An 18,843-nucleotide genomic window follows, 5' to 3' on the forward strand; every position below is an offset into this window, starting at 1 on the left:
ATGCATGAGTATATTTTGGGAAAGGGCCCGAATTTACACGTGGCATTTATTTATGTCTCATATATACTCTTCATACATATTCTGAGGTGATGTTACACAACACTCAGTGTTCTGACTGTCAGCCGGCACATGCGTTCAGGTATGACATTCTCCACTTGTGGTAACACGCTGGCGTGCAGGACCTTCCACACTTAGCAGCATTTTGGGTTATGGATTTGGGGAACTCTTTTCTTATCTAATCAAGCTGCTCAACTTGAAGTAACAATATTTCCCTTTTAACAAAAAGATATGCAAATTAACTGTATACATGTTTAAATGTGAAGAAAAATTAATTTGAACATCCAATTATGTGGTATATGCAAGACACAATACAACTGAAAATACACTGCTAGCAGTCCTTCATATTTAAGGAAAAATTACAATTTAATGAATTGAAAACATGTTTAATACAAAATGCTGATATCCTCAAATCATTTCTACTTGAATTTAGGAAAACAAATTTTAAACAGTCTTCAAAACATGATGAAGGAACATGGTATCTTTGAAAAACACACAAACAAAAATGTTCAGTAATTACAAGATGTCTCACATACTTGCTTTCCAAAATTAGATATACAACACAATTAATAGTCACTTTTAAAAAACTCTCCCCAATACACACAAATTGGGAATTAACTATGCAACTAATAACCATTTTCATGTGAGATCTCCAAAAGCCACATACCTCGGAACAATGAAAAGAGACAAGATCTACAGAGACCGAGGACACAGAGGCTGACTGACAATCCCAAGTCACTTGATTGGAAATGAAACTTTCAGACTTCTTAGTTTTATCTTAAATTACCTTTGCTTCAAGTGCTTTGCACACAGTTATAACTGTGAATCCAAGAGATGTTTAAAATAATATTCTAAAATCCATTATTTGAGAACACAGTATGATTATATCTCCCTCAAAATATTTGATAGCATAAGATTCTAAAATGTCTGTTAGATAATATCATCATCATCATCACATAAATTCAGTAGAATTGTTACCTGAACATTTAATAAAATATTAAGTGCTATATATGTGAGATCCACGGAGGATCGTACAGCTTTAAAAACCATAACTTAAAAATATAAAAGCAATGAGAAATCTGGCTTTGCACATGAGTAGTGGGTAAACGGAACTATAAAATCACATATTTGGTTCTAAATAATAAATAGAAGTTTAAAGGTATTCTCTTTGTTAAAATTATGAGGATACCAATTTTATCTTTTATAGAAACTGTATACACACATTTTGGGGTAATGTAGGAATGAATATTTATATAGCTATACCTTAAATAAACAAAGCTTAGCTACATAGTATTTTAAAACTTATTTGGTATTAAAATTTGTTTCACATTTTACATGACTAAGTGAACTCATTTCTCAGATTCCTATATGACATTGAAATAAGTGGAGGAGGGAATTAGAGCAAAGGAGTTGCATTTAGCAATTGAGAATAAGCTGCACTTTGAAAGGGTAAATTTTTTATGATTATTTTTTCCCCACACTATACAGAAGAGATGCCGTGAATGGCATTTTTCTGAAGCCTTGATACTAAGTTCTTTTTTTAAAAAAAATACACAGTATTCATACTGCATGCTTGAGCTGCAAAGAATAGAATTACAATATGGTGTGACTTGTCAACGAACCTGACAAGCACTGGGCTGGCACCAGGGAGAGCCCACCTCCCATCAACACCCAGTCATGTGGAAGTACAGATCACATGGGTTTATTACTTAGGAAAACATTCCCACATTACATATGCTATTGCATAATCCAAGCATATTTAGTCATAAAAATATCATAGTTTTGACATTTTAATTTCTATCTTATAAGTGTTTTTTTCATCGCCCTCAGCTGTGAGAGCCCAAGGATACCACACATTTCAACAATTACGATGTGCTGTGAGTTATGTTCTTCTCCACGAGCTGACACAAATGCTGGTAAGCGGCTTTCCGGGAAGCTTAGGGAGCGTGTGCCATGTGTGCACAGATTAACTAGCTGCTGCTGCTGCTGCCCTTCTGCTGCTGTAAGTGAAGTTTCAAAATGAGCTCTCGAATATCTTCCCGTTTGGTCTTTATTACATGGCGAGGAAACCATTTCTCCAAGTGGATTGGAAGTTCGAAGTTAACAATGGGATCCTAATAAGAGGAAAGGAAAGCTCAGTGGGACATCAGGATTTCAAATGCTTTAAGTCTCACCTCTATAGGAAACAACACAAATGCTCTTTTAAGAAGCAACAGTTTGCTGCACACCACACCACACCACACCTCTCCACTCACCCAAGAACACAGTAAGTGTTCAGTTTCTCATTCAGGTAACCACAGTTGCCATCTATTTTAGAACATTTTCATTCGATTGCTAACTTGCAAACATTAAAATTAAATAGTCTACCTTGTTATAATACATGTTTGAGCGATTGTGATTGGTAAAAAAAAAAAAATGATTCAGTGAAACTCGGAATTCACATTACTTGGAACACATGTAAATATTGCTAAACTATTATGGAGAAAGCCCTGGTAAGAAAGGAGTCCAGAGTTGGAAGCCTGAGAAGTCCCAGTAAAGGTTGTCCGGTAGGGGTAAACAGCTTCCGCCACGTTTCCATAAGGTTAATTTAATGGCAGAGTTGTGCTACGACTACAACGTCATTTCTCCTTGTTTAACTTGTGTTTAACTATTTTGGTTGCTATAGAAGGCTACCTTAGATTGTGCTGTGTGAAAGGCTAGCACAAGGATAGAAGGACAGGCTGCTGTGGAACATCAGGATGGACTCACTGACGGTGACCCTAGGGGCCAATGCCTGCTGTCTGACTGTCTGCTACTTTTATTAGAATTTGTATTGTGTTCATTATGGAAATCCAGTGGTTCCTCAAGCCTATGTTTTAAGCTGGTCACTGCTACATTAGTACACAAATGCACAAGGTGTGGGTTTAGAACTTTGAGCCTTCTTCTCCTAGGAATTTTATATGGTGATCCTGTACTTAAAGTGTATTCTATTGACTGTGGCTACCTTAAATTGGAATTATATAACAAAGTCAGAATATGTCACTAACAAGGCCCACTGGATACTGTATATTTCAAATCAAAATCTACTAGAAAACAACACAAGAGGGTCGAAACTGTCACAGTTAAAGAAGTTCCAGTGTAGAAGAGAAAGGGGTAATGTAACAATTACACAATGGCTTCTCTAACGTGACTTTTACTATGCAGTGTCACCCCTAGCCCCACACCCACACCCCAATATTAAAGTCCCAAGTGCAGACCAGAATTCTAGACTTCTGGTCAAATACCTGTCTGCATAAGAGACAGTGCTAGTGACAGAACTAAATGGGCTGCTGTGAGAGGCCTTGGCTCCCTGCCATGTAAAGGTCTGTCTTCAATGTTGCTGTGCTCCAATGTCCAGTGTCTGTGGCCTAGAAAATAATGGCCATGCTTCTAACTATGCTTCCTCAGCTATGGTGGTCTGAGCGACTTAAGTAAATTGTTCTTTGTGCAGCTGGATATTTTTTTTTCCATATTTTATCTGCACCACTTGCTCCTTCACTAGGCCTCTAGGACTCCAATTATATCAAAATGAGTCCTCAGTCTCCTTCAAATTCTCTGATTCTGTCTTCTGCTGTATCTAATGTGCTACCAGGTGTGTCTCAGGTGCAGCCCTGAGGTCACGTGAATCCTAGGATATCAATGAATAAGACTGTATCAATGTCAAATGGCTGACCATCCCCACAATCCACCTAAAATTGAAGGTTTTATCCTTTTAAGTGAGAGTTTTTCTGTTTTCTCATCATCTTGTCTCAGCTGCCTAATCACACAGGCATACACATGTATGTATTACTACATTAAAAACTCCAAGTAAGTTCTTCACAGATTTGTGTATGTTTTCACCTTAAAAATGTTCATTTGATATCTTCTGTATTTCATGTTTTCATCCATTTTGTTCATTTATGGATTTCTTGGATTTAACACAATAATCAAATCATTTTAACCTTTCCAATCCCCCTGTCTAGGTCACTGTGGTCTCCATGTCTTTTCTCTAATTCCCCTATCTAGGTCACTGTGACCTGTGTCTTCTCCCGTGTCCTTGCCTACTTACCCTGCTCTCTGCTTGGCAGAAATCTGCAAGCGCACATCAGTAACTGTGACGTAAGCTCTGCGTCAGCACATACCTGGAAGAAGCTTTCCACATACTGCAGGAGGTAGACGCCACAGTCGCTGCTGTTGTCCTGCTTAGGGACTTTAGGACATAGGTCCACCATGTTTGTTTTACTAAATTCACGGTGCGTTTTTCGTTTAACTTCCCACTCTACCTCCAAATACCTGAAATAATCAACAAGGAAAGTGACTTGAGGAGAAACCTTCATCAGTCAGCAACACTTTCTACAAAGGAAGAGAACATCTCCTTTGCAATATCCATTGCTTCAAATTAAACTTCCAAAGACAGATTTTCAACAATACAACTGTAATTTAGGAACCTTCATAAATGCCACTGTGAAGAAAGTGATGTGATTTTCAAATAAAAGGTAGAGTTCTCAACAACTTAATGTTCACAATTCAGAAAACAAAGTTATTTATATTATGAAGTAGGCTAACACATGGCTTTTAATTTTAATTGGTTTTTCCTAGCACCTATATTAAATTACAGAATTCTTCTCTAGTGCCGACTGGCAAAGCACTTCCTATCAAAGGTTCTGGCTGTGACGCCTCAGGATCTGGATTAGGCCCCCAGAACCCACAGAGTGGAAGGAGACAACCAACTGTCAGAAGTTGTTTTCTGTCCTCCACACCAAGGTCCAGACCCAAACATGCCACAGACATCCCCTACACACATACACACAAATAGGAATTTACAAGTTTCTACTTTCTTTTCAGGTTTTACTTTGGATACTCACCAATATCTGTAATACTGATGCATAAAATTATGGTTTTATTCGATTATAAATACAATTTTTGAATTTATCTTTGACAAATCTAAATCTTTCACTATTAATACATAATAAAGGACATTGTTGGCAATCATATATGCAGGTTCATATTACATGTTAAAAATACAATTATTATGCCCAGTAGTGATGGCATACACCTTTAATCCTAGTACTGAGAAGGCAGAAACAAGCATATCTCTGACTTCAAGGCTAGCCTGTTCCACAGACTAAGTTCCAGGACAGTCTGGACAGGCTACAAAGAAATACCATCTTGAAAAACCATATAAATATGTAATACATATATATATGTATGTGTGTGTAAATATGTATATATATATATATATGTATATATATAATCATAATGTTATCATAGCAATCTCTTTTTTATTGTAACCAGGATCTATTATAGTCCAAGGCCCTTCAAAGCTGACCTTGAATTCATAGTCCTCTTGCCTGTCAGGCTGCAACACTGCCTCTGAGTGTTGGATTATAAGATGATTTTGCCACCCACCTCCCATCTCCAGGACTTAGTAATATTAAAGGTATTTAGTGTTGAGTATACAGAAGGTAGTTTCAAAAGTGCTGAGATTTTACATAACAGGCTGAATGTAAAAGGTGTCGTTACTTACTCTCGTAAGTTCTGAACTGTGTTTTGTATAGAAGCAGCTTTCAGGGAGTCTAGTATGAGAATACATGGCCTTTAAAACACAAAGGAAGAAATCAATATAGAGAGACTCATAAAGATGATTACCAAAGTACAAACAAACATAGAAAACATCCAGGATGGTGGGAGAGTTTAGCACTTCGACATTGGGTAGAAGGAAAGAACAGATTCCAAAAAGCTGCCCTAAAACCTTCACATATGTGGCTGTGTCATGGAATTCACAACCCCCCCAACATACACACACACACATTTCTTAAAATGGATGGATGTATAAATAGAAAGATATTGTGGCTTTAGTTCAGAGTACTTGCTCTTGCAGAAGATAGGGGCTTGGTACCCAGCATCCACATTGTAACTCACAATTATCTGTAACTCCAGTTCCAAGGGATCCAGCACCCTCTTCGACTCCTGAAGTGATGCCCAGCACACATGTGGAACACATATGCACATGCAGGCAAAACACTTATACACATAAACAAATTTTTAAAAACCATATAATTTTCAAACGTTGATGATTGGAACATGTACTTACCGCTTACACATTTTCTTTGGTACTGATATATTCATCTCGGTACTCTGAAATAACATGAATTTTTTCTTACAATTTAAGCTAGCTTAAATACATTAATAGCTGCTCATTCTTTAAAGTGTTTCAAATAGTGAAATTAAATTTACAAATGAGAATTCTTTCCTCCACAGATGACTCTGAAATAAATCAGGCTCACTCCATTCCCCAAAGCTCACTGATGAAGCACGTCCACACTGACCTCGGGCACGCTCTCTGCCCTGGTCTAAGCCACAACGTAAAAGTTTCTTTTTATTCATTTATTATCTTAAAGACAAATAAGATAACTTGTGTCTACACACATTCTGTTACTTAACTGTCTTAGTTAGGGTTTCCATTGCTATGAAGAGACATCCTGACCAAGGCAACTCTTTTAAGGACAACATTTAATTAGGGCTAGCTTATAGGTTCAGAGGTTTAGTCCATTATCATCAAGACAGGAAGCATGGCAGCATGCAAGTAAGCATGGCATTGGAGAACGAGCTGAGAGTTCTACATCTTGTTCCAAAGGCAAACAGAAAAAGATTGGCTTCCAGAAAGCTAGGAGAAAGGCCTCTCACATCCCATCCCCACAGTGACACACTTCTTTCAACACGGCCACACTTCCTGCTACTACCTGGGCCAAGCATATTCAAACTACCACATTACACTCCCTGACCTCCATAGGCTGATTCAAACACATGGTCTCAAACACATGAGTCTATGGGGGGAACCATACTTAGTCATAGCATAATGCAAAATACATTTTGTCCATCTTCAAAAATCCCAGAGTCTAATAGTCTCTAAATCGTTAAAAGTCCAAAGTTCAAAGTCTCTTCTGAGATTCATGCAATCTCTATGAAATTTCCATTAAGAAATCAAAAAGCAGATTACATACCTCCAACATCCTAAAGAATATACATTACCTTTCCAAAATGTTATGGTAAGGAAATACTGGACCAAAGCAAGACCAAAAGCCAGCTGGGCAAACTCCAAACTCAGCATCTCCATGTCTGATTTCAAAGCACTCTTCAGATCTCCAACTCCTTTATCTTTGTTGACTGTAACATGCTTCTTTCTCTTGGGCTGGTTCTACTCCCTGTTAGCAGCTTTCCTCAGCAGATAGCCCACAGCTCTGACATCTCTAACATCTTGGGGTATCCAATAATACTTCAACTTCACAGCTTCTTTTTCCAGTGTCTAGGAACCACACACGATCTTCTGGGCTTCTCAAAAGGGCTTGGGTCATTTCTCCAACTGCCCTCTGTAGCACTGTAAGCACTGGTGCTGCTGTTCTTAGAGATCATCACACGGTACTGGCATCTCCAATACTACACTGGGGTCTTCCACTGCAACTAGGCTTCACCAATGGCCTCTCATAGGCTCTCTTCACATTACCAAGCCTCAACTTCTCTGCATGACCCCTTCAGTCCTCGGCCTGCAATTGCAACTGAGGCTGCACCTTCACCATTGGCCTTCCATGACCTCTCACAGTGCCAAGCCCCAGCAGCTCTCCATGACCCCTTCGTGATGTCAAAACCAGTACCACCTGGGCGACTCTTACAAATTAACAAGTCCAGTGTACCATGGCTACCTCTAGAACACAGGTTCTTTGTGCTTTCAGAAAAATACCTCCCAGATGATTTCATCTCAGCGATGCTGGTCTCTTCTTAATTAACACAAATTTCTTAGCTCCAGCTAACAGGAATCAATTAATCCAGTAGTCTCCTCTCCTCTTGACTCAAAAGCCAGAGATAGATGGCCAAAGCTGCTAAGTTCTGCTGCTTGCTGGAGCTGGAACATGGCCCCCTTGTTCTATTTCATTATCACCAGCTTTCTGTTTTCCAACTCCTTCGCTGCCTAAGCTTGGCTGTCCTGACACTTGCTCTGTAGATTGACCTTAAACTCAGAGATCTGCATGCCTATCTCCTGAGTTCAGGGATTAAAGGTGTGCACCACCACATCTGGACCTAAGCTTTTCTCTACTTTGAACTTGTTCTGTCCCAGGCTGGCCTTGAACTCAGAGATCTGCTTGTGTCTGTCTCCTAGAAATAAAGGTATGTGCCACCATGTTTTCATGGCCACCATTCATAAGATCTGGATCAAAAGCCTGTGTCTTCCAACCTCAAGATCTGGATCACAGTTGAGCTCTCCATTTCTGGGCTGTAGTTCATTTCAGATTAAAAATCCCAAATCAAAACAATAACCAAGTCCCTTGTTTAACTGGAAAAGCCTAAATTTAGCTGGGTGGGATCTTGCCCCAAGGCCAGCACTCCATATTCTATTTAGTATCCTTGAACACAGGATTCCACTTCATTACACATCCTGGTGCTCCTTTCCTCTTTCTTCACCCATACATTTTGTAATTTTTTTCTTTCTATGCTTGCTACTTTTCATTAAAATGCTCTACATAAGAGTGAACTTTAGTAACCACACAACAGAATGTATACCAGGCTCTTTTGAGAATTCCTTTTTCAAAGCAATTAATCTTAGTCTCTTCATCTTTTAGTCTCAGGTAGTCTCTTTGGACAAAGGCAAAAAGCAGCCACATTCTTTTATCAAAATACTACAAGAAGAATCTCTAGGTCAAATATTAAATTTTCTCTCCTCTGAAACATTTAGAGCCAGGACCCTACAGTTCAAATCACCCACAGCAACAATATCTTCCATACTCCTTCTAGGATGTCTCCATTAAGTCCCAGTTAAAGCATTTTATTGCTTTCTAATCCACATTCCTCCAAACAAAACATGGTCAGGCCTATCACAGCAAAACCCAAGTCCTTGGCACCAACTTCTGTCTTAGTTAAGGTTTCCACTGCTGTGAAGAGACACCATGACCAAGGCAACTCTTATAAAGGACAACATTTAACTGGGGCTGGCTTACAGGCTCAGAGGTTCAGTCCATTATCATCAAGGTGGGAAGCATGGCAGTATGCTGCCACAAGTATGGTGCTGGAGAATGAGCTGAGAGATCTACATCTTGTTCCAAAGGCAGACAGAAAAATACTACTTTCCAGGCAGCTAGGAAGAAGCTCTCTCAAATCACAGTCCCACAGTGACACACTTCCTCCAACAAGGCCACACCTCCTAGTAGTCCCACTCCCTGGGCCAAGCATATTCAAACCTGATTAAGCCTGTAGAGTCACATTTCTTCCCTTAGAAGCAAAAAAAAAAAAAAAAAAAAAAAATGGAGTTTTGATCTACATTTGATCTGAGCCAAAGGCTAAGAAGGAATCAGTGTATTTACCTAGGGTAAGTGTAAGCAATTGTGGGCTTTGCTGACAATGATTTTGTTTAGAAGTTCCTGAATGATCATCTTAGTGCCATTATTTTTCTAAAGGACAAAATGAATTTCCAAGGAAGGAAGTAGACACAAACTAAACAAATCAATAAGAACTTCATTTTCTTTCCCAAAACTTGTTTAGATAATCAAAAAGGACCATAATTTAATTATGAGCCACTAATACCCATTTCAATCCGTTAGGTAGGACCCCATTTTATAATGAACTTTGTAATTTTTATGAGTGTTTTTCTTTCTTCATATCTGGATAGAACATACTCACTTGAGAATCCTCTGCACTCGTAGACACAGTTGAAGTGGTGTGTGGATCATTATCTAACAATAAATAAGTCACTATGAGTTTTATTGTGTGTTAACACAGATAATATAGATAATCTAAACTTTAAGATGCATCCAGAATATTAATTAGAGAAAAAATATTTTTTATAGTCAGTATTATGGGAAAACTTGGTCAATGAATAAAATTGGTAAGAGCTAGTTGTTATCACATAGAAACCTCAGAGCTGAAACCTAAAATAAAAATTGGCCGGGCCCCTTTCCTCTGAAAAGACTACCTTCAAACACAGCGAACTAATAAAATTGTGTGCTGTGATGTGGAGGGTACCTGACTAGTCATGTTCTTCTACCTTTCAAAGCTCAAAAGGACAAGAAAAAATGGAAAATAAACAGGTGTCCCCACAGTGTTTCTTCCTCCGCTCTACAGGTTATGGATAGTATTAGTAAAAAAAATAATAAAAATAAAAACTGCTACCAATTTTGCTTGCTATTTAGGTTATATCTACAAAACAACACCTGATTTTTTTATTTTTTTCAAAGAAATGAGGTTCATTTGCTTACTTAAAAATTAGATGTCATAAAAAAATGATAGAAGAAACATGGGTGTCTATGTTGTCTCTGAATTATTAGTACATAAGAAGTATAATAAATGAGAGATTTAAGCTATGCCTCAAGAGTCACTCCATGAATTCAGAGTCATGCTAGGAAGCTATTTTCTTAAAATGCTATTTTAGAACTTAGCATCAAGCCGGGCAGTGGTGGCACACGCCTGTAATCCCAGCACTCTGGGAGGCAGAGGCAGGTGAATTTCTGAGTTCGAGGCCAGCCTGGTCTACAGTGAGATTCAGGACAGCCCCGGCTACACAGAGAAACCCTGTCTCGAAAAAACAAATCCAAAAAAGAACTTAGCATCAACAGTATAATTTTAGAATTACATTTTGTATAATACTAGGTATTGTAAAAATTTCCAACATTTTTATTCTTCTAATATGTTTAATAATAAATTGGTAGACTGTTTACTTCATATTATTTCACTTAATCTGCTTATTACTGTGATTATTATTAAAAACAGTGTATTAACACTGAATGTCACCTATCATTTTGTTGCCATGTTGAGACTGCTGATCCTGGAACTGTTGGGACACAGTTTGAGGGAAATCTTCATACACAGCTTCTTCTAGCCATGGGAAACAAATGACTGCAAGATACCAGTGAGACCTGCAGAAAAGAACTGCAATCTTAATGGCAATGTAGAAGAATCTTCTAGAACTACGTCCGCGACAGGAGATATGATAACCTTTTTACTTATTGTGAAAACATCCACTACAGCAACTCCTGTAAGACCCACATGAACAGCCACAAGTACCAGGGCTGTAAGTCAAACTGCAAGCTTTATTACCCACATACATTCAGTATTTTCTTTTCAAAATCTCTATTAGTAAAAGAGACCCATAACATCACTTTTTGCATTAGAATTTAATTCTAATACAATTAACTCAATTTCCTTATTTATTACATTGGAGACATTTGTTATTTTTTTCTACTAAAAACTGAATTTGTATAGCCTTTTTATTGATTATACCTCAAATATCTTTTCTTAACCCTTAACTGGTTTTTCAAATAATCAAAAATACTTACGATTCATTTACAGGTACAAAGATGTAGTCTTTATTAAAAATGTTTATATGACGAGTCCATGTTCTCACTCTTCTGTGTCTCCTCTGAGCCATTCTAGGAAAATGGAAAGACATAGATTTATTTTTAAATTGTAATTTAAGCCATACAACTGAAAGGTAAAAGTCTTACACTTAAGTTATGGAATTAAAAGCTACCTTTTACACTTAAAATGCTAGATTTATTAAGCCACCACCTTTAAAATATGTACTTTAACATATCAGAAATATATTTCATTGTTCTTATATCTGATGACCATAAACAGTGATGGAATGAACAGAGTAAAGGCAACACATTGCTACATGCTTTTCAGACCCCAGAAGGTGCTCAGCAAGGAGCACAAGCACATTCAACCCTAATGCTTTCTGCTGTGCTTCACTTAAACAATGCAGAGAATCACCAGAGCTTTGCAAAAGTATCCACCTGCTCTGTGGTGCATGTTAAAACCTAGTGGAGCCAGGTGGTGGTGGTGGCGCATGCCTGTAATCCAGCTCTCTGAGAGGTAGAGGCAGGCGGATTTCTGAGTTCGAGGCCAGTCTGGTCTACAGAGTAAGTTCCAGGACAGCCAGAGCTACACAGAGAAACCCTGTCTCGAAAAAACCGAAAAAAGAAAAAGAAAAAAAAAGAAAGAAAAAAAACCTAGCGGAGGCGGTGAAATGAGGGTCCTGTCTTTAATTTTAAACATAAGCTTCATCTCCCTTCGATCACACATGAGGAAATGACAGGACGAACTTAAGCGTACGCTGACCCTCATCCACTCTCCTTCCAGTCCTTCGTCAGGTTTCTTATTACTTCCCTAAGAACAAGTAATAAAAAGGACCTGAACTGTCCAAAATGAAGTCATAATTTAAGGAAGGTGAAAGAAAACACACAAAAATGATTAAAGATGTGCACTACCACTGCCCAGTTTTTTATTCAGTTCCTAATTGTAAAATATCTAATGGTTCTAATAATCAATTCCCAATTAAATATCTAGCAGTTCTCCCTATTTGGTAATAGGCATTATTATTATCTTCTGTTTTTATTTCCTACTATTTTCTAGTCACTGTGCAAGGCGCTGGAGAGACAGTGTGGAAACTAGAAAGACTCTGACCTCACAGAAAGCTCGGATGACCAACAAATAGGAAACAACATGACCATGAATCTGACTGTGAAATACAAGTGCTAGAAAAGATTTCAGAAGAAAATATGAAAGGGTTGAACATACTTGAAAACTTCAGACTACAGCAAGATGAGCAAGTGTTGGGAGATGAGAAAAGCCAAGTCTCTGCAGGAATGAGGGTGTAGGTAACCGTATTCTACAGGTTGGATAACACTAGTAATCTGGGCCTGTGTTATGCATTGGTACTAAAGTGGTCCTCTCTCGCTGCACTGCTTCTACATTATGTCTCTTTAAAACTAGTTTGAGGGCATTCTTTGTGAGTACTAATTATTAAGACACAAATATCAAACTAAGCATCAACAGGGGATGTGTGTATTTATGTGCACACACATGTGCATGTACATACATTCACACATGTGAATCTCATCTTTCCTACACTATATTGTTCATGTAACAGGGTTTTTTTTTTTATTTTTCTGTGTAATCAAGTACATATAAGCTAATTTTTTTCAAACCTAGTATCTAAGTTAGGGTTTTTATTGCTGTGAAGAGACACCATGACCAAGGCAACTCTTATTAAGGACAACATTTAATTGGGGCTGGCTTAGGTTCTGAGTCCAGTCCATTATCATTATGGTAGGAAGCATGGCAGTATCCAGGTGGGTACAGTGCTGGAGTTGCTAAGAGTTCTACATCTTGTTCTGAAGGCAAACAGGAGAAGACTATTTTCCAGGCAGCTAGGAAGAAGATCCCACACAGTGGGACCCCCACTTCTACCCCCACAGTGACACACTTCCTCTAACAAGGCCACACCTCCTAATAGTGCCACTCTCTTGGCCAAGCATATTCAAACCACCATACCTATTAATAAGCAGAATCTACCTACTTTTACATCTTCACACGAAGGTATGCCAATTTATCATTTCTACATTGTAATCTTATAAGGTGGGATTACTTGTATGATCTCAATAATGTGGGATTACTTGTATGATAATTTCTGTATACACAAAATAGAACTGTACATCAGAAGTTATAAATAACAAATTAATCAGTAGCATTTTCCTTTAGAATGTCTTCTCCTAAACCTGCTTATCAAAACTATTTTCAAAGTGGATTTTTCCTTTGGCTCTAACAGGCCTTGTCCATAATACAGAAACTAAACCAACAAAGCCACTTCAAGTCGGCCATAATCCCAGTATGTCTAAGACAACCTTAGTATATATTAGTTAATCAGTATAAACTAGTAAAAGAACCTTCTGTTATTCTCACAAATGTCCCAATTTATACCATAAGTTATATGTTACAACACTACAAACACCAGAAAGAAGTGAACTTGGGAACTTGAAAACTACATTCAAAAATTTAAAACTAACTTAATTTCTTTTTGTTTCTATTAATAAAAATAATAATTATAAATAATCATTTATTACATATTATTATAAATTATTATTTCTCCTTCAAAAATACAGCAGTTAAATGAAGCTGTTACCATTTGACTTGAAAGCAGGCAGTCAATGACCATCCATTCTCTATATTCCTATTCTTTTTATCAAAATATACAGCAAATTTAAAAGGTATATTCATTTAACCATCTTATGACGGTTATTACCAATGGTTATAAGGATTACGATTGTCCTTAGTGCTTACTTTTTAAGTTTTTATTACACTTCTTTATGTGTGTGCATTAGCAAGCACACACGTGGTGCGCATGCCGCGGCACCTGTGTGGAAGAGCTGCAGAAGCAGTTCTGTCCTTCCACCATGGGCAGAATCAGGCTTCGCAGTGAGCACCTTTACCTGCAGAGCTATATGCCAAGCCCAGAATCACTATTTTTAAAACAATAAAATCCTTATTAAAAATATGGATTTAGCCAGGTGGTGGTAGTACATGCCTTTAATCCTAGCACTTGGGAGGCAAAGGCAGGCGGATTTCTGAGTTCAAGGCCAGCCTGGTCTACAGAGTGAGTTCCAGGACAGGCAGGGCTACACAGAGAAACCCTGTCTCAAAAAACATAAATAAATAAATAAATAAATAAATAAATAAATAAATAAATAAATAATAAATGAATAAATGAATGAATGGATGAATAAATAAATAAATAAATAAATAAATAAATAAATAAATAAGAATTTAAGTCCAGGCCTACTAATGTCTAGCTATTTGTCCTTTCTAAATATTCAATCCTAATTAATCCATTTTTTTTCATCTAAAGAATTAAAATAGGGTCTAGAGACACGGTTCAGTGGTTAAGAGCACTGATTGCTCTTCCAGAAGACCTGGAATCCCAGCACTGTATGGCAGCTCGCAACTGTCTGTCACAACAGTTCCAAGGATCTGATGCCCTCCTCTGATCTCCATGGATACTGGTATGTACAGACATACATGTAGACAAAGAACTGCGATATATTTTATAGTCCTATGTACCTAAAAGCACTGTAATATGAGGAGAAAAAGAAATAAATATAAAAATCACCCATAAAACTTATAAAGCTGAAGACAGATGTCTAGTGACTTTAAAAAATAAAAGGCCCCAGGATTGAGTTCTAATACAAATTGTTGCCCAAGGAGCAAGGGTTTGTAAACAAGTCTATGCTATAATAACTACCTGAGTTTCTATTATCATAATAAATAATAACCATTACTTCATTCTTCATTTTTGTAGTCCTACCTACTGCTCAATAGCATTAATACTTAATAATGTAAAAAACTAGAGAAATTTAGCAAAACTGTGCAAATAAGAATGCTATTTCAAAAGTTACACAAATTAATGAAATAGTATGTCAGCAAGACATACTAACCAGGGGAAAAACAGCTCTACATTTGTCTAGCAGAAGTAGGCATTTTAAACAGGCCAGTGAGGCCATGGGGAGGAGCACTGCGGAGCTGCTCCAGCCCTGGGGAGGAGAGAGGAGAGCAGCAGCGCCCCCAAGTGGAAGGTAAAGGTCCAGTAGCACGTCCAGTAAGACAGATCCACATGGGAAAGAGGACCTCTGATAAAATCAGTCCAAAGCAAGAAGGGGAGGGAAGGTTGCCTGATTTGTTCACACCTTGTTCTAGGACCCACACTGGTCACGTGACTAGATATGTGGCCTACAAAAACCAACCTCCCTCTTACTGAGCGAACAGCAAAAGGTAAGAACTGGTTCTCACAGCAGGCAAACCTGTGACTGGCAAAATGCTTCCTCTGGGTATTTTAACAATGATGTTATTTCACTAGGAGCATGAAAATAGCAGCCTCGTTATCGTAAAGCCTAAGAGTCAGAGAGCAGGCTCAGCTGGTTAGGGCATCTGCTGCCGAGCCTGGTGAGCTAGTTCAATCCCCTGCACCCACACGGTGGGAGAGTGGACTCCCTCAACTGTCCCATAACCCTCACGTGCAAGCTGTGCCCATACACACACGAGTCTTTTAAAACCTCAAGTTAGACTGACTTACGAAAGATCTGGATTATCTTCTGTTAAATTATTTTCCTTTCTTGTCAAGCATTTATAGAAAAAGCTACTAAAAATGTGACTTCGCTCAACAAGTTCATCTGATGCCTTCTCCAATAGAAGATACCTGTAAAAACATAACAAGCCCACAAGGAAATTGTGTTTAGAATTCACATGGTTTTCTTCAATTACCTTTTATTAACTGTAAATTACTGTTACATCCAGTTAAATTCAAAGAAATTTAGCATTTTCCTACAATTTGGGCTTTTACCTTCTTCTTTAGTTATCTTTTGCCTTTCAAAATAATCGCTTAAAGTAGAAATTGCCCACTTATTTAATAAATATTTATCAAGTTGCTAACATGTTATTAAGTACTACATTTACACTGAAGACTAAAACCCTGGGCTAGGAAGGCAGTATCTAAAACAACTCACAATCTACAGAAGTCAAAATTCAAGGGAATGTTGACCAAATAATCACATGATAACTGTAAGACTGTGGTGTGCATAAATCTAGAAATCACGTAGTAAGTGGAGTATTTCCAGCTTAAATTCTTAATCTACTTCCATATTAAAGTAACTCTTCAGAGCCACTTTATTACTCGCTTAGTGATTATAGGTTTCATAATCAAAAAATTGCTATTATTGATAGTCTACTCAGCTTTAATAGCTTAATAATTTTAGACAGCTAAGTAGCTTTAGTATTCGGATCAGAGTACTGGGAAGGAAAAAGCACAGAGACAGAGAGCCCAGCACAGCTTGCAGCTCCTCAAGCTGTGTGTCTGCATGTGGGGGAGGGGAGGGAAGTATCAAGTTAGAGAAAAATCATCCATTATGATAACAGGGAATGGCAGACAGAATTCACCCAGATCTGAGACAACAGAGACGGTACTTGACAGAGTCCTTCCTTGGTAATAGGAATCAACTTGTTACTCTCATTTTAGCAAAAGGCAAACATAACTGTATCTTTAAAACAAAACTCTTGAAACTACCATACAACTTCCAGATAATGTAATTATGTCTCAGAAAACTGAAACACTTAAAGAAACTAAACAATACTCAATGTTCCTTAAAAAATATCAAACATGCAAAGCACAAAACATGACTGACTCATAAAGAAGAAAAAACAGCACCTAATGCCAACCCATAATTTACACAGACCAGTGTGTGTGTGTGTGTGTGTGTGTGAGAGAGAGAGAGACAGACAGACAGAGAAAGAGAGAGAGAGAGAGAGAGAGAGAGAGAGAGAGAGAGAGAGAGAGAGAGAGAGAGAGATTAGAATTGTATTCCCATGTGGAAGATAAAAAAGACTAAACTGAATTTCCAGAGACTTTAATGTCTACGTCTATAAATTTGTGATAATGTGAGATCCTGAGCCTTTGGGACCAGAATAAAATAAAATAGTGAATAAAAATGGTAGTCTAAATGATAGTAAATTTTATTTGAGAAGAATCTTTAAGACATAGATCTTTCAATCAGGAGCTAGAATTTTTTTAGTCTAGAGATACAGTATAAAATAAAAAATAAAAACAAATTTCCTTTGCATGAAAAGGCTTTAGGAATTATTATTGCTCTTGGTTTTTTGTTTTTTGTTTTGGCTGGTTGGTTAGCTGGCTGGCTGGCTAGATGGCTGGCTGGTTGGTTGGCTGGCTGGCTGGCTGGCTGGCTGGCTGGCTGGCTGGCTGGTTGGTTGGTTGGCTGACTGGCTGGCTGGCTGGCTGGTTGCTTGCTTGGTTGCTTGGCTGGCTGGCTGGTTGCTTGGTTGCTTGGTTGCTTGGTTGGCTGGCTGGCTGGTTGCTTGGTTGCTTGGTTGCTTGGCTGGCTGGCTGGCTGGCTGACTGACTGGCTGGCTGGCTGGCTGGTTGGTTGGTTAGTTGGTTGGTTGCTTGGCTGGCTGGCTGGCTGGTTGGTTGCTTGGTTGCTTGGCTGGCTGGCTGGCTGGCTATTGTTTGGTTGGCTGGTTGGTTGTTGTGTAAGCTGAAACCCATGAGAGTTCCTTTACTCTAACCCTACCTTACCCCTCAGAGTACAGACTGTCCATGGGTCTGAATGAAGCTGAAGCTGCAGGAGACTGCGGCCTGCCTCTTCTACCAGCCCCATGGTCTCAGGTCTCCAGGCTCTTGAGCACTGACAGACAGTGACTAAGTAGCTGTTTCTTTTCCATTCCCAAAGTGTACTGAATTTTTTAAATATCTCCTTCACCATAGTACACAATGTTCAAGAAGTAGAGCAAAAATCCAGCACATAAAATCTAAGTCAAAACAGCAAGTGCTAACTCTTCTGCAGTATGTAGTGTCTGTAGACGGTGAGAGGATACAACTGAATTAGTCAGCTTCCGCAAAGTCTCTCTGAATCTGAACTTTTGCCAGGTTACTTCTGACTAAAATTGAAAATAATTCAGATAAAGACACTTATTTTCAAGAGGGGCTACAGCTAAATGGCAGAGTGGTTTCCTAATATGCACAAGGCTCTAGGTTCAATCCCAAGCACAATTGAAAAAAGATACTTAATCAGTTTCACAGTAAAGCTTATAAAGAAATCAGAGAGATAATCATTACACATACTTAAGGTAGAAGTCGATGATCACATCGTTAAGAAACTCTCCTTCTTCCAAACACTCCAGATCTTCACTGGTTACTCCCAGGCCACCCTTAGTAGGTGGGGGAGGGTAAACGATCAACCTTTAAAAAATAAAAGTAAAGTTAAAATATAAATTATTGTGTTATATATAAACATTTACTTATATAGAATATGCAAAGTTTTATATAACTTATAATAATATATTATTAATTAGATTTCTCATTTGAAACAGCTAGAAGGTGATAATATTCTATAGCTAAACTCTATACAGTAGAGTATCTGCTAAGATGTAACTGACTATAGTTTCCTACGTTTTCATAAA

The 18,843-nt window shown here is 38.1% G+C and overlaps 1 protein-coding gene across 8 annotated transcripts in view; it reads right to left on the minus strand.

The window, feature by feature from the left end:
- Positions 1-402: 402 nt before the first annotated feature.
- Senp7 (SUMO specific peptidase 7) overlaps positions 403-18,843 on the minus strand; it is a 119,919-nt gene continuing 101,478 nt past the window's right edge. For 5 of the 8 annotated variants that reach the window (XM_052157851.1, XM_052157855.1, XM_052157854.1 and 2 more), the window contains 9 exons: positions 18,506-18,622; positions 15,947-16,069; positions 11,376-11,468; positions 10,831-10,955; positions 9,724-9,776; positions 6,149-6,192; positions 5,582-5,650; positions 4,197-4,347; positions 403-2,171 (listed from right to left, as the gene is read on the minus strand). In XM_052157851.1, the coding sequence (XP_052013811.1) occupies positions 2,028-2,171; positions 4,197-4,347; positions 5,582-5,650; positions 6,149-6,192; positions 9,724-9,776; positions 10,831-10,955; positions 11,376-11,468; positions 15,947-16,069; positions 18,506-18,622 (919 nt within the window). In that variant the 3' untranslated portion in view covers positions 403-2,027. The other 3 variants (XM_052157853.1, XM_052157852.1, XM_052157858.1) reach the window with 3 other exon arrangements.

This window comes from Apodemus sylvaticus, chromosome 15, assembly GCF_947179515.1.
Source record: "Apodemus sylvaticus chromosome 15, mApoSyl1.1, whole genome shotgun sequence".
Lineage (NCBI taxonomy): Eukaryota > Metazoa > Chordata > Mammalia > Rodentia > Muridae > Apodemus > Apodemus sylvaticus.